Genomic DNA, 23,600 nt, shown 5'->3' with positions numbered 1-23,600 from the left:
CTTGATTTGTGGAGTCCAGCCCTTTGCCCATGGAGGTCCGGTGCTTTTCTTCTGGAGGCCCAATCCTTTGCCCATGGAGGCCCAATTCTTTGCTCTTGGACGTTCAATCCTTTGCTCATGGAGGTCCAAACAGCCTGAGGTGACACCAGCGGGGCCACACCGGGGAACGACCCTACAAGCACCCGGATTGTGGGAAGATCTTTGGCGACTTCTCCAACCTGGTCACCCCCCCTTCCTCATCCACAAGGGAGAGCGGCTGTACGAGTACTACCCTGACTATGGCGAGGAGCAAGGGGCGTGCGTGGGGGGCGATGTGCTACGGATGGTGGGGTCATAGAATGGGGTGGGTTGGGAGGACCCTTAAAGATCGCACCTTTCACCTGATGAGGTTGCTCGCGGTGCGTCTCCCACCTTGGAGATGCTCCAAGCCACCTGGAGATGGACATCCCGATGCTGGTTGAGCTGGGAGCAGGTGGAGGTACCTTCCAACTCCAACCCTTGTGTGATTCTGTGCTCAAAGCCCTGTCCAACCTCAAGCTCTTCCAGCGATGGGGCCACCCGTTGGCTTCCTTGGGCAACCTGTCCCGGTGTCCCGAGGGGGAGAAATTTCTCCTGAGGGGGAGAAATTTCAGGGATGTGGTGCCCCCGCCTTGGTCTCCTGTGACCAGTGACCTCAGAAGGGCAATCTGGAGATGTCTGGGGGACACTGATGTCCCTTGAAGGTGTTTCTTGGGGTAGAATGAGGGTTTTTGGGTCTGAAGTATGGATGCGGCCATGTAGGCGATTGCCTTAGGTGCCTTTGGTGGGAGGCAGGGGTCTTGCGTCGCCCATGGGACCATCACACCCAAGACCCTCCCAGCATCTCCGTAGGGTCCATGCAGAGAAAAATGTGTGTGCGGAGGAAACACTGCCTAGTAAACAGAAGCACTCTGAATTTTCCTTTCTCTATAAAATAATGCTGAAAATAATTTTCCACGCAGCCTTTCAGATTCATGTATTGTTCACTTCCCAGCTTTACTCCCAAGTCCTGCTTGACACTCTCACTTCCCTCCAACATCGCATCCTCCTCTTTCCACTCAGCACAAAAAACATCACCCTGTTTTGACCCAAATATTCACTTTCATGTGTTTTGCTGCAGGATTTTTCTCCTGGTGGCCCTGAGCTGATGTAGGGTTTGGTTTGTGAGAGCTGATAACGTGGGGGCGGCTCAGGTATTGCCCGGTGGTATTTGCACCATGTCATTAAATGAGAGAGGATGGGGTCTAGGGGGTCTTTCCCTTCTCCCCAATGACCATCTCGATCCAAACCCTTCCCAATTCTGAACTCTAAATGCTGGAGACAAAAAAAAAACTGCTGGAGGATCCCCTTAAATCCCAAACACGTCTCCCAAGCTGTTTGATTATGGCAGTTCTGTTTATTCCACGTTCAGCTCCATGCGAGAAATCTGGAGCATCCCTCCGTTACAAAGATCCCACTCCTCCCCCCACCAAAAAAAAAAAAACAAAAAAAAAACCGCGGAGGTCGGTTTTCCCCCTTTCTTAACCCAAAAGCGGAGAAAGCGCTGTTGGGATGGGGATGCTCACCCAAGGGATGCTCCCCAGGGATCTTTGTGCATGGGATAAAGCAAAGCGGGGGGGATGCCTGGGCCCCCCCGTAGCCTCCCCCCCCCCCCCCCCCCGTGCCCGCAGCGCTGCTCGGGGCCGGTTGCAGCCCGGTGCTGCTGCGGGGCACAGGAAGGGGCTGGGACAAGGGCGAGCGGCGGCGGACGACGGGGACCGGTGAGGGGGTGGCGGAGACTGGGGGGAGCCCCCATCCCTGGGGGCAAGCAGAGGGGCTGCCCCGCTCTACCCCAAACCCATTTTGCACCCTTCATCCCCTTTTCCCCTCCTTTGGCCCCTTTTTCCTTTTCCTCCCCACCTTGTCCCTTCTTTTGCCCCCCTTTCCCACCCTTTTCCCCCTTTTTTCCTCTTTTCTCACCCTTTTCCCCTCTTTTTCCCCTTTTCCTCCCCTTTTCCCTCCTTTTCCTTCCATTTTCCACCCTTACCTTCCCTTTCCTTCCTTTTCTCTCCTTTTCCCCTCTTTCCCCCCCTTTCCCTCTCTATTTTTTTACTCTTTTCCCTACCTTTTTCCCCCTTTCTCCTGCTTTTCCCCTTCTTTTACCTTTTCCCCTCTTTCTCCCCTTTCCCCTCTTTTTCCCCATTTACCCCTTTTCCCTTTTCCCCCTCCTTTTTTTACCCACTTTCCCCCCATTTTCCTCCTTTTCCCCTCCTTGTTCCCCCCTTTCCTTTCCTTTTTCCCTCTTCTCCCCCTTTTCACCCCTCTTTCCTTCCCTTTCCCTTCCCTTTCCCTTCCCTTTCCCCTCCTTTTCCTCCTTTTCCTTCCCTTTTCCCATCCTATTCACCATTTCCCCTCCTTTCTCCCTCCATTTTCCTCCTTTCCTCCCCTTCTCCCTTTCCCCTCTATTTCTCTCCCCCCCTCCCATTTTCCTCCTTTTTCCCCCCTTTCTCCCTTTTTTTCAGTGGATGCTGATGCCCCAAATCAAGCAGCAAATGTCAGGCCGAGCCCCAGGAGTGTTTTTTGTTTGTTTGTTTGTTTGTTTTTTGTTTTTTGTTTTTTTTGGGGGGGGAGGAGGGGAGAGCCCATGCACGAGTTAACACCAGGTGGTGGAGCAGGGCTTCGGGTCCAGGTGTGGGGCAGCCCCTCCACCCCACAACTCCACGTGGAGCTGGATGGCCAAGCCCTCCTGTGGGATTTCCACAAGATCACAGAATTTTAGGTCAGAAAAAAACCTCTAAGATCATCAAATCCAACCTTTTGGCACTGTTTTAGCAGGCACTGCTGCAGGCAGGGTTCTCATCCCCACAGCTATGGGGAGGATGAGCAAGAAGGGAAAGGGAAATCTCAAAGACTAGGTGGAACAAGAAATGGCAGAGGACGAGGACGAGGACGAGGATGAGGACGAGGATGAGAATGAGGAGCCAACACAAGTCCCATCTTAGTGACGTCAGGCATTTTGGGGCCAGAAAAGCTGATTTCAGTGATGCTCATCTTGGCTTCAGGCTGAGGTTAAACCTTGTGGGCACTGTTAATTTGTGAAATCTCAAGCATTTGGGGGATTTGCAAGATCTCAAGCATCTTCTTGCTCCCTGGCAGAAGCCAGGTTTTGTACCCTCTGTAGCGAGCAAAGAGGGGAACATTATTTCTTTGTCTTTTTCCCCTTTGTTCTTTCCTCTTTCTCTTATTTTTGCCTCGACTGCCTTACATATTCTTACATATAATAAAATTCTGATGAGTTTCCTTGCAAATTACCCACTCTGGCCCTTCCAGGGAAGCAGAGGGGAGGAGATGCAGCCTGTGGGGTCAGGGAATTGCTTTATCCAACCCATGCACCCCATGCTGGTGTGCAACCCAAGCCCATCTCTGGGTAAAACATCCAAGAACAAGTCAACCAGCCTCAGAAACCACGATGACAAAATAATTCCCAGCTCGAAACCAGCTTTACCCCATGCTCTGGCTCTCCTAAAGAACATCTCCATGAGAGCAAACCTCTGTCGGTACCAGCATTTCCTCACCTGCAAACTCAGGAGGATTTCTTCTCCTGTTTCATCCCGATAAACTGAACTCCAGGTTTAATTTCCACAAGCCCAACCACATTTTGTCTTTTCCAGTTGAGTCCTCCTGTTATTTTGCTTTTGGTTTCATGGAATTTGGTATCACCCCCTCCCACTTCCCCTGACATCCCTTGTGAGCCTCTTTTAAAAGCAAAATGTCACGAAATCCAGCCCGAACGGCAAATTCAATTTGCAGACACCAATGCAAACCCTGCGCGTGATGCAAGCTCTCCCTTAAACCCATTTTTTGACCCAAATTTTCAGGAAGCCCCGACGGGGGCTGCACCCTGAAGGATCCCCCTCCCCGCCCCCCGAGCTGCTCTCCCGCCTGGCTTTGATCATGGGATAAAGCAAAGCAGGGAGGATGCCCGCCCCCCCCGCAGCCCCCTCATGACCGCAGCCCCCTCTGCAGCACTGCTCGGGGCCGGTTGCAGCCCGGTTGGGTGTGCAGAGACACAGGAAGGGGCTGGGACAAGGGCGAGCGGAGGCTGCAGCGGGGGAGGGTGGAAAGCTGGGGGGAAGGTCTGGGGGTGTGAAGCAGAGGGGTGGCGGAATAGGGTTGGGGTCCTCCAGGACCCCCCGACCCCCCATCCCCTTGGGAGCGGGTTGGTTTCACGCATCCCTCCTCCCCGACACGCGGAGCGAAACACACCTTGCAGGTGGGTTGAGCACCCCCCCCCCCAAAAAAAAATTAAATAAAAAAAATTAAGGGAGTGGATGGGTGAGGACAGAGGGGATGGGGTGGGGGAAGCTGTGGCATGGCAGGCTTGGGGAGGGATTTGGCAGGTGCCTAGAAGGATGAGTGCCGTGGGAGCGGGCACGGCTGCATCAAGGTCTTCTCTCTGTTGCTGCAGGGATGAAGAGGATGAGCAAGAATGAAAAGGGGAAGGCGAGGCACACGGTGCACGTGCAGGTGGGGGAAGACATAGTGGTGATAGAAGACGATGAGGAGGATGAGGAGGACAAGGAGCTGGGGCACGGAGAAGGCTCAGAAAGCTGTGAAGGACACGAAACCAGGCAGGGGTTGCAAGAAGGTGAGCAGGAAAGCACGGGTGGCAAAAGAAAGCCGCAGGTGAAAGCCAAACGCAAGAAGGGAGCGTATAAATGCAATGAGTGCGGGACGACATTCAACTGGAGGCATAACTTGGTCCGTCACCAGCGCCTGCACACAGGCGAGCGGCCCTACAAGTGCTCTGAGTGTGGGAAGGGCTTCAACGACAGCTCCCCTCTGCTCATCCACGAGATGCTCCACCGCGGAGAGAAGCCCTACAAGTGCCTGAGCTGCGGGAAGAAATTCATCCAGAGTTCCCACCTCATCGCCCACCAGTCTGTGCACACCGAAGAGAAGCCCTACGTGTGCCCCGACTGCGGGAAGCGCTTCGCCCGCCACCAGTACCTCATCATGCACCGCCGCGTCCACACGGGCGAGAGGCCCTATGAGTGCCGGGACTGCGGGAAGAGCTTCCGCAAGAGCTCCGACCTCGTCCGCCACAAGACGGTGCACACGGGTGAGAAACCCTACAAGTGCCCCGTGTGCGGGAAGGGTTTCACCCAGAACTTCCGCTGTAATGCTCATAAAAAGGTCCATCTTGTGGAGAAGGTTGACCAGCAGGATTCTCCATCGCAGGACACCCAGCAGAACAGCTCTGAGAACACTGCCTCACCAGGTAACTACCCTTTACTCAAAATAGGTGTTTTCTCCTCCAAATTTCTCCCTTTCGTGGATAAGCCTTTCCTGCATCCTGGTCATGAATTGTGGGAAGAGGGAGAATGGAGCCATGCACAGAAAATGGTTCCCATGCTGTTATCCTAAGGTCCCGCACAAACCCATGAGCAAAGCTCCATTCTCCATGGTGGGTCTATCCTTGAGAACCTCCGTGGGTTGAGTTGGGGCTGTGCATGGGGTGGGAAGGTGAATGGGGTGGGAATCTCAATGAGATGAAGGATCAATGGCATGAGTAGGTGCATGGGGTGGGAAGGTGAATGCGATGGGAAGGTCAATGGGATGGGAAAGTCAATGGGGTGGGAAGGTCAATGAGGTGGGAAGGTCAGTGGGATGGGAAGGTCGGTGGGATGGGAAGGTCAATGGGGTGGGAAGGTCGATGGGGTGGGAAGGTCAGTGGGGTGGGAAGGTCAGTGGGGTGGGAAGGTCAATGGGGTGGGAAGGTCAATGGGATGGGAAGGTCAATGAGGTGGGAAGGTCAGTGGGATGGGAAGGTCAATGAGGTGGGAAGGTCAATGGGATGGGAAGGTCAATGAGGTGGGAAGGTCAATGGGATGGGAAGGTCAATGAGGTGGGAAGGTCAATGGGATGGGAAGGTCAATGAGGTGGGGAGGTCAGTGGGATGGGAAGGTCGGTGGGATGTGGAGACCCTTGATTTTCTGTGGGCCAATTCCCATCTTGTCCTTGTTCTCCACCAGCAGGTGCTGGTGGCCACAAAGAGGAGAAGCCCCAGCCAGTTGACTCCCAGCAGACAGAAGCAAATGGCCCCAGCATGAGGATGGAGGAAGGGGCTGCGTGCCAGGATCCTGAGCAGGATGAGGCTCTAAAAGAGCAGTCAGAAGTGGAGCCATGCCCTGTGCCAGGGCAGGAGGATCTGGATGATCCTGAAGGCACTTTGGAGGATCCCAAAGAATCGGGTGTGCATCCAGGTATCTGTGTTGAAGGGCAGACGCACGAGTGTGCCAACTGCAGGAAAACCTTTCACTGTAGCAACAGCCTGAGCCAACACCAGCAGCTGCACATGGTGGAGCAGCCCCACAAGTGTTGCGAGTGTGGGAACAGCTTTGATGACAGCTCCGACCTCGCTTCCCACCAGCTGGAGAAGTGCTGCAAGTGTCCCGACAGTGGGATAAAACTCGGTGATAGCACCAAGCTCCGACAGCAGAGATCGGTTCACAAATCCGAGAAATTCTATCTCTGCTCTGACTGCGGGAAGTGCTTCAGTCGCAGCTCCAACCTCAAACAGCACAAGAAGCTCCACACTGGGGAGAGACCCCACAAATGCCCCGAGTGCGGGCTGAGCTTCAGCAACACCTCACACCTGGTTGTTCACTACCGGATCCACACCGGGGAGAGACCCTACAGGTGCCATGAGTGCGGGAAGGGCTTTACCATGAGCACTAAATGCCTGAAGCACGAGAGGACCCACACAGGAGAAACTCCCTACAGGTGCTCCAAGTGTGGGAATTGCTACAGGACCAAGATTTCCCTGATGTGCCACATGAGGATGCACATGCATTAAGATGCAAGAGGAGCAGATTGTGCCCTGCAAGGATAATTTGCTATAAGGACAAGCTTTGGGTGACGCTCCAGCACCATTTGGGACAGGGTTCTTCTTCCCCAAGATTCCCAGAAGAAGAGAAATGGGACCGAAGGCAAAGCTCAGGGAGTCCCCCTCGGACAGCATCCTCCCTGCTGCGTCGCCTCTTGTTTGCATCAGGTCTCTGTGGCTCCCGAAGCCTTTGCAGGGCTGGGAGACCTGCAGGGTGATCAGCACGCTGGAAATCTTTATCAAAGCTGTCCTCCTGGCAACAGTGATGCTATTCCCCAGGGATGCTGGCAGTCACGCCAGTCCTCCCACGTGAAACAGAGGAGGCAGGGACGCCTGGTGAGACAGCTGCAGCAGAAGTATCACATTCATTGTCTGATCAAGCCGCCCTTGTTGGGCATTTCTGGGCCAAAAAAAAAAAAGATCGTAAGTCAGATTCTCCTCCCCCCCTTATTTTCAGTCTGGGCTTAATGCTCATGAGCAGCACTCAAGCATTCAGTGATGGAGGGGTTGTTGAAATCCCAGGCAGTGTGGGGGATTTTCTTGCTCCATGGAGGGAGGGGAATGCTGTTTCTGTACCCTCTTGGCATCAAGCAAAGGGTCGAATGTTCTTCTTTTCACTATTGTTTTATGTTTAGATTTTTTTTTTCACTTAATAAAATCCTGATGGGTTTCTGTTATGGTTTGACCCGGCCGGCAGCTAAACACCACACAGCCATTTGCTCACCCTCCCCTCTCCCTCTCTGGGATGGGGGAGAGAAATGGGAAAGTGAAGCCCATGAGCTGGGATAAAGACAGTTTAATAAGACAGGAAAATAATAATAACAACAATAATAATAACAATAATGATGAGAATAGTGCTACTATTAATAATGTGTATGAAACAAATGATGCACAATGCAATTGCTCACCACCCGCTGACAGATGCTCAGTCTAACCCCGAGCAACCCAGCCCCCCACCTTGGCTAGCCACCCCTATATATTGTTTGATGTCAGATGGTATAGAATGCCCCGTTGGCCAGTTTGGGTCAGCTGTGCTGGATCTGTCCCCTACCAGCTCTTACTGCACCCCCAGCCTGCCCGTTGGCAGGACAGAGTGAAAAGCTGAAACATCCTTGACTTTGTGTAAGCACTGCTCTTAAAATTAAAACACCAGCATGTTATCAGCACTCTTCTCATCCTAATCCAAAACATAGCACCCTACCAGCTGCTAGGAGGAAAATTAACTGTCCTAACTGAAACCAGAACAGTTTCCATGTGAAGTGTGGGCAGCATGGGCTCTGCATGGGGATGGAGCTGGACTGCTCTGACCCTTTTTTGGGGTGTAGAGGGGAGGAGATGCAGCCTCTGGAGTTGAGGAATTGCTTGGGGAAGCAGCCCAGGGCTTGGGGTGGGCAACTTCATGCAAACCCACACTGATTTCTTACCTGTTTTCCTAAGAAACTGAGCCAAATCCCCCTTGAAGTGCGACTTTCCAGAAGCACCCTGCCTAATTTTGGCTGGGAGATGCTGGGAGAAAAGATAACGGCCTAAGCAATAAATTTGTGTGTATGTGGGTGATCCAGCAAGGTCTTTGAGCCTCTTCCCATCTTTTCGCCCTGTAAGGGTTTTGTTGGAGGTTGCAGCTCCTCCGTCACCCACTTTGTCCTGCACCTTGGATGCATGGGGCTGCATGGCCAAACCTTCCCTTGGGGTTTTAGCAGGGTTGCATGCATATCGTGGTTGTGGGGTTCTTGCAGGTATGGGGAGAATGAGCAAGAAGGAAAAAGAGAAATCCTGAGAAGGTCCAGGAGAAGGTGGGACAAGGCTTGGAGGGGTGATATGGGGTGATGGAGAGGAGCTGGGGCATGGTGGAGCCTTGGAGAACCATAACAGGGAAAAGGGGAAGGGCCTGGGAGACAGGACCCACCAAGGGGGAAGCCCAGGCAGCATTAGGGAAACTGAGCCCCAGCCACTAGTTTTCTCCCAGAAAAAGGTTTATGTATATGCTCACTGTGGGCCCTCATTCAACTGCAGGAGACACTGGACCTGAAACCAGCACTTGCACATGGGTCAATGGCCCTACAAATGCCCTGAGTGCAGGAAGGGTTTCAGCATGAGCTCCTGTTGCATCGTGCATCAGTGAGTCTGTAGAGGGGAAGAGGCTGAGAAGCTGAAATTTCTATTGCAGGACACGCAGCAGAACAACTTTGAGAACACAGCCTCACCAGGTAACTACCCTTTACTCAAAATAGGTGTTTTCTCCTCCAAATTTCTCCCTTCCCTGGATAAGCCTTTCCTGCATCCTGGTCATGAATTTTGGGAAGAGGGAGAATGGAGCCATGCACAGAAAATTGTTCCCACGCTGTTATCCTAAGGTCCTGCACGTACCCATGAGGCATCTGGAGATTTGCTCCACTCCCCATCCCTTGAGGATCCCTCAAGGTCTGTCCTTGACAAACCTTTGTGGGTTGAATTGGGTGAAAGCTGCTCATGGGGTTGGAAGGTCAAAGGGGTAGGAAGATCAATGGGATGGGAAGGTACATGGGATAGGTATATCAATACAGGCGTGAAGGTCAATGGGATAGGAAGGTGCATGGAGTTGAAAGGTGCATGGGATAAGGAGGTCAATGGGATGAACATCAGGGGGATGGGAAGGTCAATGGGATGGGAAGGTCAATAGAGGGGGAAGTTCAATGTGGGAGTAGGTCAATGGGGTGGGGAAGGTCAGTGGGATGGGGAAGGTCGATAGGATCAGAAAGTGCACAGGGTAGGAAGGCCAATGGGATGAGAAGGTCAATGGGATGTGGAGACCCTTGATTTTCTGTGGGTCAGCTCCCATCTTGTCCCTGTTCTCCACCAGCAGGTGCTGGTGGCCACCAAGAGGAGAAGCCCCAGCCAGTTGACTCCCAGCAGGCAGAAGCAAATGGGGTCTAGCTGGGATGTTAACTTTCCCTGCAGTGCTGTGCTCTGCACTTGGAGCTAGAACAGCAGTGGTATCACACCAGGGTTGTGTCTGCTGCTGAGCAGTGCTGGCACAGCATCAGGACTCCCTCTTACCCTCCTAGGGGTTGGGCAAAAAAAGTGAGAAAAGAAACATCACCAGGCCAACTGACCTAAACCAACCAAAGGGATATTCCATACCATGTGATGTCACACTCAGCAATAAAAGGTGGAAAAAGGAAGAGGGGGTGTTGGGGGGGAGGGCTCTCATTGTGAAAACGTCGGTCCTCCTCCTGAACACCGGCTACTTGTGTTGAGGCCCTGCTTCAAGGACGTGGTCAAACATTGCTCATTTGTGGGAAGTAGAGAGTAATTTCTTTCCTCTGCACTTCCACATAGCCTTTATTTGTTTTGTTTGTTTGTTTTTTCCCCCTTTCCCCCTCCCTTTTCCCCTTTCCTTTTTTCCTTTTTTTTTTCCCTTTAGTTAAAAAAAATTATTATTTTTTTCCCTTTAATTAAATCATCGTTTGTGTGGGAAGCCAAATATTTGCTTGGACAGAGCTTCACCCACAGCACCAACCTTTTTATTCGCTGGTGGCTCGACACCAGGGAGAGACCCTACAGCTGCCTTGACTGCAGGAAGAGCTTCTGTAGTAGCTCCGACCTTGTGTGACACCAGAGGACCCTCAGCGGGGAGAGACTCTATAAATGTCCTGAAAATGTGCATCATCCAAGTGCATCACCCACCAGAGGAGCCATATGGAAGAAGCTCCCTGCAAGTGCTCAGTGTGCCGGAAGAGCTACAAGGCCAAGGTGTCCCACCAGAAACTGCATGTGGAGGAGAAAGCGTTGTGCAAGAATGGGGTCAGCCCATCTGGAGCTGGTGAGATCTAAAAGTCCAACCCTAAACCTCTAGCACCTCATAAGGAAAGGAACCCGCTCTTCCTCAGGTAACATCTGTGGGATGTTGTCTGAGTTTCAGCAGAGTTTCATCTGCTTTTCTTCTTCCTATATTTATAAAGAACAGCTGAATTCCATAAAACATTGGCTAGGGAAGGGGTCAACAGGTAAGATGTGGAAAAGCACATTTTTAACTTACTAAGAATTAAAGCTTTTAAAGATTTTTTTTCCCTCCTATTTAAGAAGTGTTCTTTCCTTTTTTTTTTTTTTTTTACCTTTCACATTGGTTCCATGGCAGGTTCAAACAATTTTGTTCCATTGCACAGGTTTGAACACCAAATCCCTGCACTGCTCTGCCCTGGGTTTCTGCACTTCTGCGCTGAGTACCCAGTGCTCCCACAGTGCGTTGAATATTCATGGCGATTTATTTCAAGCTGGGTTTAGTCAGAGCGAGGCAAAGTGGGTGGAAAAGCCCTTATTTTTGGTCTATGCGTATAAACCCCATTCTCTGATTGGTATCTTTAGGACAAAGCCTGAGTAGAAATTCTGATTTCTCCTAAAAGAGTTTGCTGTGTGCACACCTCATGATTTTCCGCCTCTTTTTCTTAAGGAATTACTCATCAAAAGTCAATTTGCTGACTGCTAGGGTGTTCAGGAGCAACTGAAACTCATCTCTAAAAAGAATAAAATTGTTTTTTAGTCCCATTAAATCTCCTCTTGGGCTTTTATTTATTATTATTATTTTATTTTTGCGACAGAGCATCTCTAGAGTTAGACGTGGGTGTTTGTGCTTAGCAGGTGATTCCCAGATGACACCACCAGCCTTGGCTTTGCTCAAAGCAAGTGAAAGCTATTGAGCAATCGAGAAAAAAAAGCAGTATTTCAACCATTTGCTAAGCCATCTGCCACTGCTTAAGAAGAGTCAGGAGACATCCCACCGCCCACCGCTGAGTTGTTGGCAGCAGATGTGGCAGTGCAGAACAGCTCCATGGGAAGCAACTTGATGGGGGAGCACACGGGGGTGAGATGAAGGGCGAGCCCAACACCCTTGGCTATGCACACTCGCACCTTCTCACCTCGATTTCTTTTGGGAGAAATCCAGATGGATAGGTGTTTTTGGGCTGATGGATATTCAGATGATGGGGACGACACGGAGCTGAGCTCAGCACAGCTGACTGATCTGTGGGAGAGTTTCTTTTTTTTTTTTTGGCTCAAATGGAGCTGTGCTTTGTGAATCCCACGTGCTTGGTTTGAGGCCAAGTCTTCTGCTGTGAGGTCTCGGTGTGAGATGCATCGGGAAAAAGCAAGGATTGATGAGGCAGGGCTGGATTTGCTAAAATTTAGTGCCTGGGCAGTGTGCAAAAAGCATGGAAAACAGCAAAACTGTGTGGCTGCCATCTCCATATGTGCAGAAATGCACCTGGTTCACAGCCCCATTAATTTCCCCATGCTTGATTTCCCCATCAGGACTCCCGATATTAAGGTCTCAGAGAGCTGGCAGGTCATCAGCATGCTCCGTTAGCCCTCACATCCTTGTGGCAGACAAATGGCTACTCCAAGCCGTTTCCCATGGCTAATTAAAAGGTTTTAATAGCAGCATGGAGGCACTGGGGTCATTCCTAACGTGCACACCAGCACCAAAGCCCTTCCTGCATTTGGAAGCCTAGGGATTCATTGCCTCTGAAGATTTCCTGGTGTGCAGCAGGATCTGGCCTTCCCCTGAAACTTTTCCCACCAGAAAAAACTTTTTTTTTTTTTCACTAGAACGAGAGCTTTGGGTGATGCTTTTCCTTCAACTTGGGCAGTTACTCCTAAGTAAAGCAAGGGGAGCAGGGCAGGATCAGCCCTAAGCATTGGGAGGTCCATGAGCAGGAGACAAGCTAGGAAGGCAGCCCATGAATAGGGTCCATGGCCATGCACGGATCCTCCACCAAACTAATTGGGAAAAGGAACAAGGAAGGTGGAAAAATGGGAGGTGGGAAGAACCTGAAGCTCCTCAGGAGAGGTTTTGATTCCTGGAGGGAGAGGGAACTGCAGAGGGGATTTTTCTGATGTAGGCAGCCCTGACTGGAAGGGGAGGGGTATGATTTGTAAGAGGGTTTTGGGTGCAGATTTGAAGTTTCAACAGGAAAATGGAAGATGTTGTGGCAGTAGAAAAGCCCGAGTGTATTTCAGTCAGAAATGGGGGCGTTTGAGAGGTTTTGGGAAATCAGGACCTCCGAAACCAGCTAAGGTGAGTTTTGTTTCAACCAGCACTTGACACACAGACAGTGGAAAGTCCAAAACATTTTAATGCTAATGTGCAAAAAGGAAAGAACCAGTACTCAGGAATGATCTCAGCAGTGAGCCCATCTACTTCTAGGTTCTATGTTTGCCACCATCCACCCATCAGACCCTCCTTGGCCACAGCTCCTTCCTCCTCTCCATCTCCCCATAGGACATGGCCCTACCAGCCCCTCAGCGAGCCCATCTCATGTGTGCAGCTTCACGTGGGACCTCAAGGAGATGTTGGCCTTGTAGTGCTTGCTGCACACCAAGCACCTGGAGGGGGCTTCCCCTGTGTGGGTCCACTGGTGGTCCATCAGCTTGGAGCTCCATGTGAAACCCTTCCCACAGTCCGGGCATTTTTAGGGCCGTTCACCCGTATGAAGGTCGGATGAGGTCGGAGCTCCTCCGGAAACTTTTCCCGCAATCCTGGCAGGAGTAGGGTCTCTCCCCAGTGTGGATGCTCTGGTGCATGGTGAGGTTTTGCCTCCGGGCAAAGCGTTTCCCACAGCTGAAGCAGACATAGGGTTTTTCCCCTGTGTGGATCCGGTGGTGGGCCAGGAGGCTGGTGCTCTGGCTGAAGCGCTTCCCACAGTCCAAGCACTCATAGGGTTTTCCCCCCGGTGGAGCTTCTGGTGGGAGATGAGGTTCGAATGGTCACTGAAGCTACTCCAGTACTCGGAGCACTTGTAGGGACACTCCCCAGTGTGCGTCCTCAGCTGCCGGCTCAGTTTGTTCTTCCAATTGAAGGATTTCCCACACTTGCTGCACCCGTACACTTTTTCCTTGGGGCACATCCCAGCCTTGATTCCAGTTTTCTGGGGATGGATTTCACTGGGGTTATCCTGCACCTGCCCGGCATGGTTTTGCCTCTGTCTTTGTGGTCTGGGTTCCTCCTCCTGGTCTTCTCCTAGCTTGGCACTCGGGCAAATGGCCACCTCGGTCCTCCTCAGCACCATGCCATGCTGACGCCTCTCCTTGGGCTTATCCTGTTGGGATGAGTCTTCCAAATCCCCCTGCTCCATTGGGATTGTCCCCAAGAGAAGGAGGAGAAGCTGGTGAGGAGTTCTGGCAGGGGAAGGTGAGCATGGGAGGGGGAAGCGGGGGGGAGGATTTTGTGAAACAGCAGGTACGTGAATAACCCAGACCTTTCCCTGGGTGGAGGGAAGGGGAGGGGGGAAGAGGGTAAGGAAAAAAAAAAAAAAAAGCCAAGAAAAATCAAGGAGATTTGGTCCTTTTGGAGGCTTTCAGAGCTATGTGCATTCCTGCAGGGTTTTGGGGGTCTCTGAGCATTAGGGTCACCCTGGTTTTGCCACCCAGTAAGTCCAGAGTCACTTACCTCTCCTGCACTGGTCTGGGATTATAAAACCCCATAAAAGTTGCCCATGTCCCATTGAAACCAGGGTCTGCCTGATGGAGTCATGGTTGCTGTTCCCCCAAATGGGGTGGGGATGAACCCGTCCCCCATCCCCAAAAGCAGCCACCTGTGATGGGGAGAAATCTCCAAGGCTTTGAGCAGCAGGGGATGACACACCAGGGAGTCCCCAAGGGGAGGTGTCTCATGCTGCGCTGGGCTTAAAGTCTTGAATCAATGTGGCTGGACCCTCACATTTGGTGACAGTAGGGACAATGCCCCCCAGTACAGTGGGTACCCTGTGCCCATGGGTGCGAGTGGTAAACGAGGAGCATTTGGGTGAGAAGGATAGATGCTGGGTGCTGGAGACAGCCTGGGGTGCAGGGGAGTGGGGGTCTGGCTGAACCTGGACCAAATTGGGTTACTTGTGGGCCTGCTTCTACCCCTGACATCACGTTTTGGAGCTTTGGGCTTGCGTAGTGAGGATATGCGTGATATTCCCACCCAGCAGTATTCAGGCGGCTTCTCCGCCAGCCCCTCCATCTGGTGACATATGTCCTTCCCCCAGTTCCTCCTGGAGCATCACAGAAAAGGGACAAGAGATGGGAAAAAAAATATATAGGAGGAGAGGCCAGTGCAGCTGCGGTACCTGCAAGCTCCAGCTCAGGGCTTGTCCTGGTTTGAGCCCAGAGCTGCACATTTCTCTTCCCAGCTTCTCACTTTGTCCCTTCCTGTGCTTCTGCGCAGGCAGCTGGGCTGCAACCACCCTTAAGCCCTACTGTCCCCTCGCCCTGAGCTATCCTAAGGGCAGCTCTTGGACCAAATCCTGCAGGAGCGGTGCACAGTGCATTTTTCCCTTTGCTGGAAGGGCAGGATTAGCATCTGCAGCTTTGCTTGGCAGCCCAGAATCTCTCTGTGCCTGAAACAAAGGCGACAGCAGAGCCCAAGAGAGTTCTTCCTCCCAGCATCACTGGAGCATCTCTGAAAGAGAAGGGTGTCAGTATTTTATGGTTTTGTCAATAATTATTTGGGGTGGGGGGTTGAAAGGATGCTCGCACCCGGCTGCCCTGTCCCGGTTCCTTGTGCTGAGCCAAAATCCAGGCTGTGCCTCTCCGGGGCTCTTTTGAGCAGCTTCCCCGCCCCTCACCCCCCCAGATTCCTCCCCTCTTTGTCTCTGAATTTCAGGACATTTACTGGAAGAGATGGGAATTTACTGAATTTACTGGAGGAGATGGGAAGGAAGGGGGTTGTTAGAGGAAAACACATCAGCACAGATTGGACCCTGTGTCCCCAGGTCCAACTGGTAGCAAGGTTTAAAATGCAGTCAGTAGGCACATATATGTGTGTGTATACTTACATGTGTCTGGTCAAACAGAGCATCCACACCAAGACAGACAGCACCACTGGCCTCATCCTGCTCCTTCTGAGCTGCATGGAGTGGGTTTGGGGGAACCTATATCTCTATGGACACGGTGCATCACTCCAGCAGCTTGACTCAGATTTTTGGTCCCAAATCCTGGTCTCCCCCACTGGCACTTGGATCCCAGGAAATTTAGCTGGGAAAAAAAAAATATATATCTGCAATATATATATACACACATATATATGCAACAGGGAATTGAGAAATGCATCTCTTGTCACAGAGCTGGCTGCAGGGACCAGAAAACAGAATCACAGGATCATCTAGGTTGGAAGAGACCTCCAAGATCACCGAGTCCAACCTCTGACCTAACACGAACAAGTCCTCCTCTAAACCATATCCCTAAGCTCTACATCTAAACATCTTTTAAAGACCTCCAGGGATGTTGACTCAACCACTTCCCTGGGCAGCCTATTCCAAATCAGGTTGCTCCAGTGGAAACCAGTTGGAACAGTGGTGCCTGGCAGCATTGCAAGGCAAGGCCGTGAATATGCAGCAAATCTGGGAAAGAAGCACAGAGCAGATGCTTTCCCCACTGAAAAAAAAAAAACACACATGAAAATCAACGCAGAGAGGCTCATGGCTTGCATTTCTACTCACAGCTCCTCCATTTTACCCAAATGTCCACTGGGTGGGGACCGTGCATTGCACCCCAGTCACAGGGGAATTTCACACCCAAAGCCATGCTGAGAGGCTCAGCGCATTTTGCTTTCTCCACCTGCATGGTTTCTGTTTAGTTTTCATGCTAGAAAAGAGGAAAAGTCTACTTTTGTACTTTGAAGCTGATTTTGGAATAGCTGTGTTATTATTATTATTTTCCTTACACTCAGCAGGGGGCTACTATAGGGCTATAGGGCTCTTCCTTGGGTGGCTTTGCTTCAGCAAAGTGACAAGTGTGGGATTTGGGGTGAAATTAATGAGCTTGTAACATCCCATAAGCTGTTGAATGACACTTTGCAGTGAGTCCTTTTTTTTTCTTTTTTTTTTTTTTCTACAGAATGAGCTATTTTGTTAAAGAAAATTGTACTTTTGTACTTTTTGTTCTCTAGTTACTGCATCTAGCATTTCTTCAGAAAAAAATGCAGCTCAGACTAAAAAAATGCAGCACAGAATCAAACAGTGTGATTCCTGTTTGGAAGCTTTGGCACAGAAACCAGAGTTAGCAGACCTGTTGGCTGGCTACTGGAGGTACCATGATAGATGAGCAAATGAGTTATTGCGGCTGAGTCCCTGCTCATTAGCAGAGCCATGAATTCCCCCCCCCCCCCCCCCCCAGCCAGGCTGTGGGGGCTTGAGACAGCCCTGCTGAGCTATAGGTTTGGGATATGGTAAAAGACACTAGACCAAGAGCTTTAGGAACTATCTATTTATTTCAGAATAACATTATGAGAAACAGTAGCACAATTTTCTGGCTTGAAACAACAGAAAATCCAATAATTCACTAATTCTGGACTAAAATTAATATCTGGGCATGGAAAGACTTACATGACCATGGTTATCAGGGCTCCTTTGGCCAAGTGACTTGGACCTTTCCCTATTGTTCAATTCACCTCCATGAATTTCAGCAGGTGTCACCTTCTCTTATGGTTTCAGCTTGCACCCACGGTTGGGTTTGAAGGCAGCTCAAAGCTGAGAAAACATTCCCTTGACATTTAGCAATAACACACAGTCACCATGGTCTATACATTCTCATGAAGGGTTAACCTTTATGGTCCCATTCCCAACTTAAATGATGATTGTAAGCAAATGAGACAATTGCACAGTGAGGTAGTCATTGTGTCTAGCTTATTGGCCAGGACTTCAGCATCAATACTATAAAGCACTCCTGTGCCTGTCCCCAGATACACCATAAAGTCCCCAAATACCCTGTAAAATCTTTGTATGGGCATAAGCTGAGCAGAATTAGAGTGTGATAACAGAGCCATCCTTGGCCAGCAGGAGGCAAGAAGGTTCAGTCTGGATGCACTAATTAACAGTGCTATCTCTGCACATTTAAGGGACAAATTATGATCCAAAAGTAGTGGTTACATACGATTTTTCTGGGACTGACTTTGGTAACAATGGGAGTGAAGCTGAGGGTGAGTTGGGCAAGATAATTGGAGGAGTCAGTTTGGGAAGGGGAGTAGGAGAGGGACTCAGGGATAAAGGAATAGGAAGTAAGGATAAATAAAAAACTTAAAATACAAGTGGTCACAGCCTTAACCCAAAGGCGTGTTGACTGGGTGAGAAAAAAAAGGGTCATGCTATAGAAGGGTGGCATGGTCACATTGTAACCAGTAACTGGTTAATACTGGGCTCCAGTTAACATCTGGGTGAGCAGCACGTACCCTACAGTGCTTACTGGGCTGGCAGCATACAGGACAAGGCTTCTTGGGATGAATGACTTGTGGCAGACCGTGGGCTTGAGGTGGTTGAGATTCCTGGATCAGTCCCTGTGCCACTGCTGAGCGTGGCTTGGAATTGCTATGGGGTCATTGCACGCCATGCAGTGCCAGCCCCACTCCTCATGTGGATCTTCTGGTGCCATGTAAGGTGGGAAGCTTGGCTGAAGGCTTTGGCACAGATGGGGCAGGTGTATGGTTTCTCTTCTGTGTGGGTTCGCTGGTGGGTGACAAGGAGAAAGTTGGAGTGGAAGCTCTTCTCGCATTCGGGGCATCTGTAAAGCCTTTCCTTGGTATGGAACCGCTGGTGCTTCAGGAGAGCAGAGATGACGCTGAAGCATTCCCCGCAGCCGGGACACTTATAGGGTCTCACCTTGGTGTGGCTCCTCTGGTGCCTCCGCAATGTGGAGCCATCAGTGTAGCCCTTCCCGCAGTCAGGACACTTGAAGGGGCTCTCCCCGGTGTGGACCCACTGGTGTTTCCCTAGGGCCGTGCTGTGGCTGAAGGTCTTCTCACACTTGGGGCATTTGTAGGGTCGCTCTCTGGTGTGGCTCACTTGGTGGACCATGAGGGCTGACTTCATACTGAAGATCTTACCACAGCGGGAGGATTTGTAGAGTCTCTTCCTTGCTCCCTGAGCTGTGCTGAGTGTCGACTTCTTCTCCCCGGCATGGAGCCTCCTATGTTTGATGAGGCCAGAGCTGTCGGTGTAGCTCTTCCCGCAGTCGGTGCATTTGTATGGCCTCTCCCCGGTGTGGCACCGCTGGTGTCTTGTCAGGTGGGAGCTCAGGCGGAAGGTTTTCTCACAGCTGAGGCACTTGTAGGGTTTCTCCCCAGTGTGGATTCTCCAGTGGGCTGTGAGGTCCGAGCTCATGATGAATCCCTTCCCGCACTCGGGGCGCTTGTAGGGTTTCTCCCCAGTGTGGGTCCGCTGGTGGATGATGAGGACGGATCTTCGGCTGAAACCCTTCCTGCACTCTGGACACTTGAAGGGCTTCTCTCCCACGTGGATCCGCTGGTGGATGGCCAGATACCTCCTCACGCTGAAGTGCTTCCTGCAGGCGGGACACTGCAAGGGGTTGTCCACACTGTGGGTGGCTTGATGTGCCAGCAGGTACGAGTTCACCCGAAAAGCCTTCCCACACACCAAGCACGTGTAGGGTTTCTCCCTGGTGTGAACCTTTTGGTGGGTGCTGAGGGTGGAGCTGAGGCGGAAACTCTTCCCACAGACTGAGCACTTGTAGGGTTTTTCCCCTGTGTGGATCCGCTGGTGCTTGTTGAGGGACGACCCCACTCGGAAACCCTTCCCTCACTCATGGCATGTGAAGGGCCATCTCCAGTGTGGATCCTCTGGTGGGGGACAAGGAACGACCTCCTGCTGAAGGTCTTCCCACAGTCCGGACACCCATAGGAGGTTCCACATGCTGTGCCTCCCGGCCTCCTGGCCTCTCTGATGTTATAGGATCTCCCCACCGTGGGATCCCTCTGGCAGGCTTTTGGGCTTCCACCCGTCCTCATTGATTGGTGGCCACAGGGCTCTAGCCTCGCTTCTCCACTTGGTTCCTTGGAGCTTCACCGTGGTTGGTGCTGTGGTGTTGAGTTTGCCTTCTGGGCCAAGTTCCCCTTGGATTGTCCTGAACACAGCTCTGATCCGTTTGGTGTCTCCATTTTTTCCCCTTTCTCATCCTCCAGGCCATTGTCAGCTGTAGGGATGAAGACAGAGACACAAAAACCCTGTTCTGCAAAGTTTGGCCATGGATCCCGAGCACCTTTAGGGCTCCCACTCCCGAATCCAGCCTGCCCCATAGCTCTGTGTGGTGCCACTGCATCAAGGAGTGGTGACAACGCTGGGCAGTGTCTTGGGGTCGAAGCTCCATCATTTCCCCCCCTCCTTGCTACCCACCTGCCCAAGGGACTTGTGGCTGGTGCCTCCTCTTCCTCCCCATCTGGAGTGTTCTGGGAGGGAAAATCTGGGGGAGGAAGCATGCACACTGCTGGGCTCCCACCTTCAGCTTCAGGGGATGTGGGGGCTACGGGGAGCTGGGTCTGGGCTCTGGGGATCCTGGGGTGCTCGGTGCGGGCTTCCCGCTGCCCACTGGTCCCCAAGGGGGCAGCTCCCAATGAGAGCCTTCTTCCTTCTTCCTTCTCCCCCTCCTCCCCATCCCCCTTTTCTCCTCCTCCTTCTTTTATCCTCTTCCTTCTCCTCCCGCCCCTTCCACTCCCCCTCCTCCACCCTTCCACTCCTCCTCTTTCTCCTCCCTCCTCCTCCTCCTCTTTCTCCTTTTTCTCCTCCTCCCCCTCCTCCCTCTCTCCTCTCTCTCTCTTCCTCCCCCTCCTTCTCCTCCTCCTCTCTTCCTCCTCCTCCTCCCTCCCTCCCCCCACCCCCCTACCCCTCCGCTCCTCCTCCTTCTCCTCCTCCCCCCCCCAAACAGCTGTCCACGTGTTAGCATTGATTTACCCCAGCACTCCACCATGGGGCTGCTGGAAGAAAATTAACTACATCCCAGCTGGACCCCCAGTGCGCCACCTATGATGCCCTCCATCAGCAGCAGCCCCAAAACAGCAGGAAGGTTTTTGGGGGGAACAGCAGGACGGTGGGGTTTTGAGGTATGCAGGAGATACAAATTGTCTGCATCCCTAATATTTACAGCTCCTGGGTTGTGCACGTACACATGGGTGCACCCAGGCACGCACAGAAGCACATGTGCCTGTGCATCCCCACATTTTTTCTCTGCAAAAGCGTGACCTAGGTGTTAACACATCACTTTTGGCCGTGCATTTTTATTGCACCAATGCATCCTGCTGCTGCTGTGCTGCTGGTGGGCACGAGGATGTGTAAAGTGCTCGCTACAGGGCACAAGGTCTCCAGCACTGCAGGAAATCCCCAGACTCATGCACTTTCAGGAATAACAAAATATTCTAGTTCCTCCTTGGCTTCAAAGAGAGTATGCTGGTTCCTCTGCTCTAAAAGATAATACTGTGGTTAATCCGAGGTCTGAGGCTCTGTGATAGCTGCAGGCATCTTTGTGCAGCTCAGCTGCCTGGGATGGGTCATGATTTGATCTCTCTCCTCATTTGATAACCCAGCAGCTCCTTTCATCCCTTGCTCTTAGCCTGGATCCTTGCTGACCAGGGAAAGGGGATTATAGGATACTTAGGATATTATAGGATACTTGGGATATATGTAAATAGGAGGTGGCAAAGGGAAACTCTTCCCTGCAATGAGGAAAAGAGGGCTCTGAGGGCTCTGAGGGACCCTCATCCAAAATCTGATGTTATACAGGATGTGGACGTGGTCTGTAGTCCTAAATGTAGGATAAGATGGAGTCAAGGGTGCAAACCAAGAGGAACTCAGCAATGCAGAAATGTTGTGTGTGTCTTGGTGCATTTATTCCCCTTCCAGCACTTTTTGAGCCTGCTTATTAATCTGATACAAGGCTCTAGAAAACCGTTTTGTGGCTTGTGGAGATGATCTGCAAGCAGAAAACCCTAGACGAAGGTTTTCACTGAGGAGTACTTGCTTCTTGCTGCCTGGGAGAAGGCATGTTTGGCACACAACCTCGTCACCCATCCTAAATATGCCACACATTGGATGTGCTCCTTGCCTGATGCTTTGATCAGAGCAGCTGGCAGGCACCGAGTCTTGCTTGGCTGAGATTAAACATAGACAGAAGTGTGGATGAAAGCAAAGCAAGCAAACGAGGGAAGGCTGACATGAGAAATGAAACTACCACTTGCTTCATCTAGCTGTAAGAATTTAACCCTCTTGGAGTGGCATTTTCTCATTTTCTTGCATGAAGCACAAGGGGAGGTCACAGGGAATGGGGCAAGGTTTGTTCAGATAGTTCACATCATTCAGAGCAGCCGGCCATGCTCGGACTCATGCCCATTTCTGCAAGTGTGTTTGCTTTAGAAGGAGCTCATAGCTAGTCCCCTGCTATTTGCTGATGTTCTGAACTCATTACTGCTTTTAAATGCTTTCTGCTGCCTGCTGCCCCCAAATTAAACCACATCCTGTGTCTGTGTATGCCTCCTGCTTTGAGGAAGGAGAAATGCCAGCAGAAAAGATGTTTGCAAAGGTGATGCCTGCAATGGGAGAAGGCATATGGAAAAACAGCCCTATAGCTATTAAGCTTAAATAATAATAAATAAATAAATACATAATATAGCTAAAATAGCATATGGAAAAATATGGAGGGCATAGGGGAAAAATAATTATTTTTTAAAAGAGAATTAAAAATCACAGCTGAAAACCTATATTTATATAAATATATATATAACATCTTGGTTGCTTTTTGCTCCTAAATTCAGCCTCCCTAATTTCAGCACGTGCTGTGAGTGGGAGCAATGTACACCCTGCAGCATGAAGGTTTTGGGGTGCTACAGGTGCCCCAATGTTGCGGGATGCCCCTGTGCAGGGGAAGGATTCTCCTCTGCTCTGCTGGGTTGGGTGTGCAGAAATGGTGCTCTAGAGGGAGATCTGGATGCAGAAGAGTCAGTTTGAGCTCAGAGGTTTTGGTTTTGGCCTTGGGAAGGTGTCTCTGAGGCTCCTGTGAGTTGTGGGTTTGCAGATCTCAGGTTCAGCTCCACCCTTTGTGATCAGAAGGCAGGAAGCAGAAGGCAATTTTAGTGAACTGTGGAAGCGGGCAGGAGCTAGCCTATGCCCTCACAGCCTCTGGGATTTTCTGACCCCTCTCCTTCTTAGGCCCCAGCAACCTGCAAGGGGGGCAGGACTGCAGGCCCAAGCGGCGATACTTTCTCCATCCTGAGGAGCAGCAGCATGGATAGGTTCAGGAGAGGTACAGCAGGGTCCTGGGGCTAGAAGGACCCACAGTTTATATGTAGGATTGGTGTGTGTGTGCCTGTGTGTGTGTTCAAACAGCTATAGAGGGTTTGGGGATCCCCAGCAATAGGAGTCCCTAGCCCAGCCTGAATCTGGGATGAGTTACTTTCAAGCTGCAACCAATTAGGTAGTGTCCTGTGGCATCTATCACAGGTCACCCTCCTCCTAGGTGTGTGTCCGCCCAAAATAATTATGACCCTTATTTGGCAGCTTTACCTGGTGCCACCACATCTCGGAGAAACACAGGAGTGAGAAGAAGGCTTTTCTTCTTTGTATACCCTACCCTCTTAAAGATTATTTCAATTGCAGGTTTTCCCCCTTGTTCTAAGGAGCATCATAAACTGGAGCTGTTTTTTTTTTTTTTTTCTCCCACAAAAAACTCCCTTCCAAGGGAGCCGTTGCAGAGATGTGAGAGCAGTGCCCAGTCTGTAGGACCAGGAACACCATTTATTTATTTATTTATTTATTTTTCCCTTGGGAAGGTGGGAATGGTGCCCATGGAGGAGGAGCTACCTGACCTCCTTGTCAGCACGGCTTGGACACAAATCTCACCGGCCCAATCCAACCATATTTTATTTTATTTTATTTTATTTTATTTTATTTTATTTTATTTTATTTTATTTTATTTTATT

General features: G+C 51.1%; 2 protein-coding genes across 6 annotated transcripts; one reads left to right on the top strand and one right to left on the bottom strand.

The window, feature by feature from the left end:
* Positions 1-1,700: 1,700 nt before the first annotated feature.
* LOC119714787 (uncharacterized) lies at positions 1,701-11,403 on the top strand. Of its 5 annotated transcripts, none has more exons than XR_005262056.2 (4): positions 4,082-4,270; positions 4,466-5,278; positions 6,033-9,093; positions 10,345-11,403. XR_005262056.2 is itself a non-coding variant. In XM_038171790.2 (3 exons), the coding sequence occupies exons 2-3, from the start codon at positions 4,468-4,470 to the stop codon at positions 6,854-6,856; spliced, it is 1,635 nt and encodes a 544-aa protein (XP_038027718.2). In that variant the 5' UTR covers positions 1,701-1,778; positions 4,466-4,467; the 3' UTR covers positions 6,857-10,334. The 5 variants fall into 5 exon arrangements, 3 of the variants coding, with proteins under 3 accessions (XP_038027718.2, XP_038027720.2, XP_071881145.1); XR_005262057.2 differs by having other exon boundaries at positions 6,033-7,309; positions 10,345-11,398; XM_038171790.2 differs by lacking the exons at positions 4,082-4,270; positions 10,345-11,403 and adding an exon at positions 1,701-1,778 and having other exon boundaries at positions 6,033-10,334.
* A 5,632-nt stretch (positions 11,404-17,035) lies between these two features.
* Positions 17,036-20,317, bottom strand: LOC101804119 (uncharacterized). The gene is given in 3 exon segments (XM_038172756.2): positions 17,036-19,457; positions 19,460-19,828; positions 20,029-20,317. Coding segments are annotated over 2 exon segments (1,434 nt in total). The 5' UTR covers positions 19,644-19,828; positions 20,029-20,317; the 3' UTR covers positions 17,036-18,207.
* Between the last annotated feature and the right edge of the window lie 3,283 nt (positions 20,318-23,600).

This window comes from Anas platyrhynchos, chromosome 17 (genome assembly GCF_047663525.1).
Source record: "Anas platyrhynchos isolate ZD024472 breed Pekin duck chromosome 17, IASCAAS_PekinDuck_T2T, whole genome shotgun sequence".
In the NCBI taxonomy this organism is placed as follows: domain Eukaryota; kingdom Metazoa; phylum Chordata; class Aves; order Anseriformes; family Anatidae; genus Anas; species Anas platyrhynchos.
Note: the sequence above shows the minus strand (reverse complement) of the source record. Positions and strands in the feature narration are given on the sequence as shown.

Excerpts from the sequence above, each read along its gene's own strand:
- LOC119714787 (XM_038171790.2), top strand. The coding sequence starts at position 4,468 with ATGAAGAGGATGAGCAAGAATGAAAAGGGGAAGGCGAGGCACACGGTG. Across the intron at positions 5,279-6,032 it reads TGAGAACACTGCCTCACCAG|CAGGTGCTGGTGGCCACAAA; the intron begins GTAACTACCCTT and ends GTTCTCCACCAG.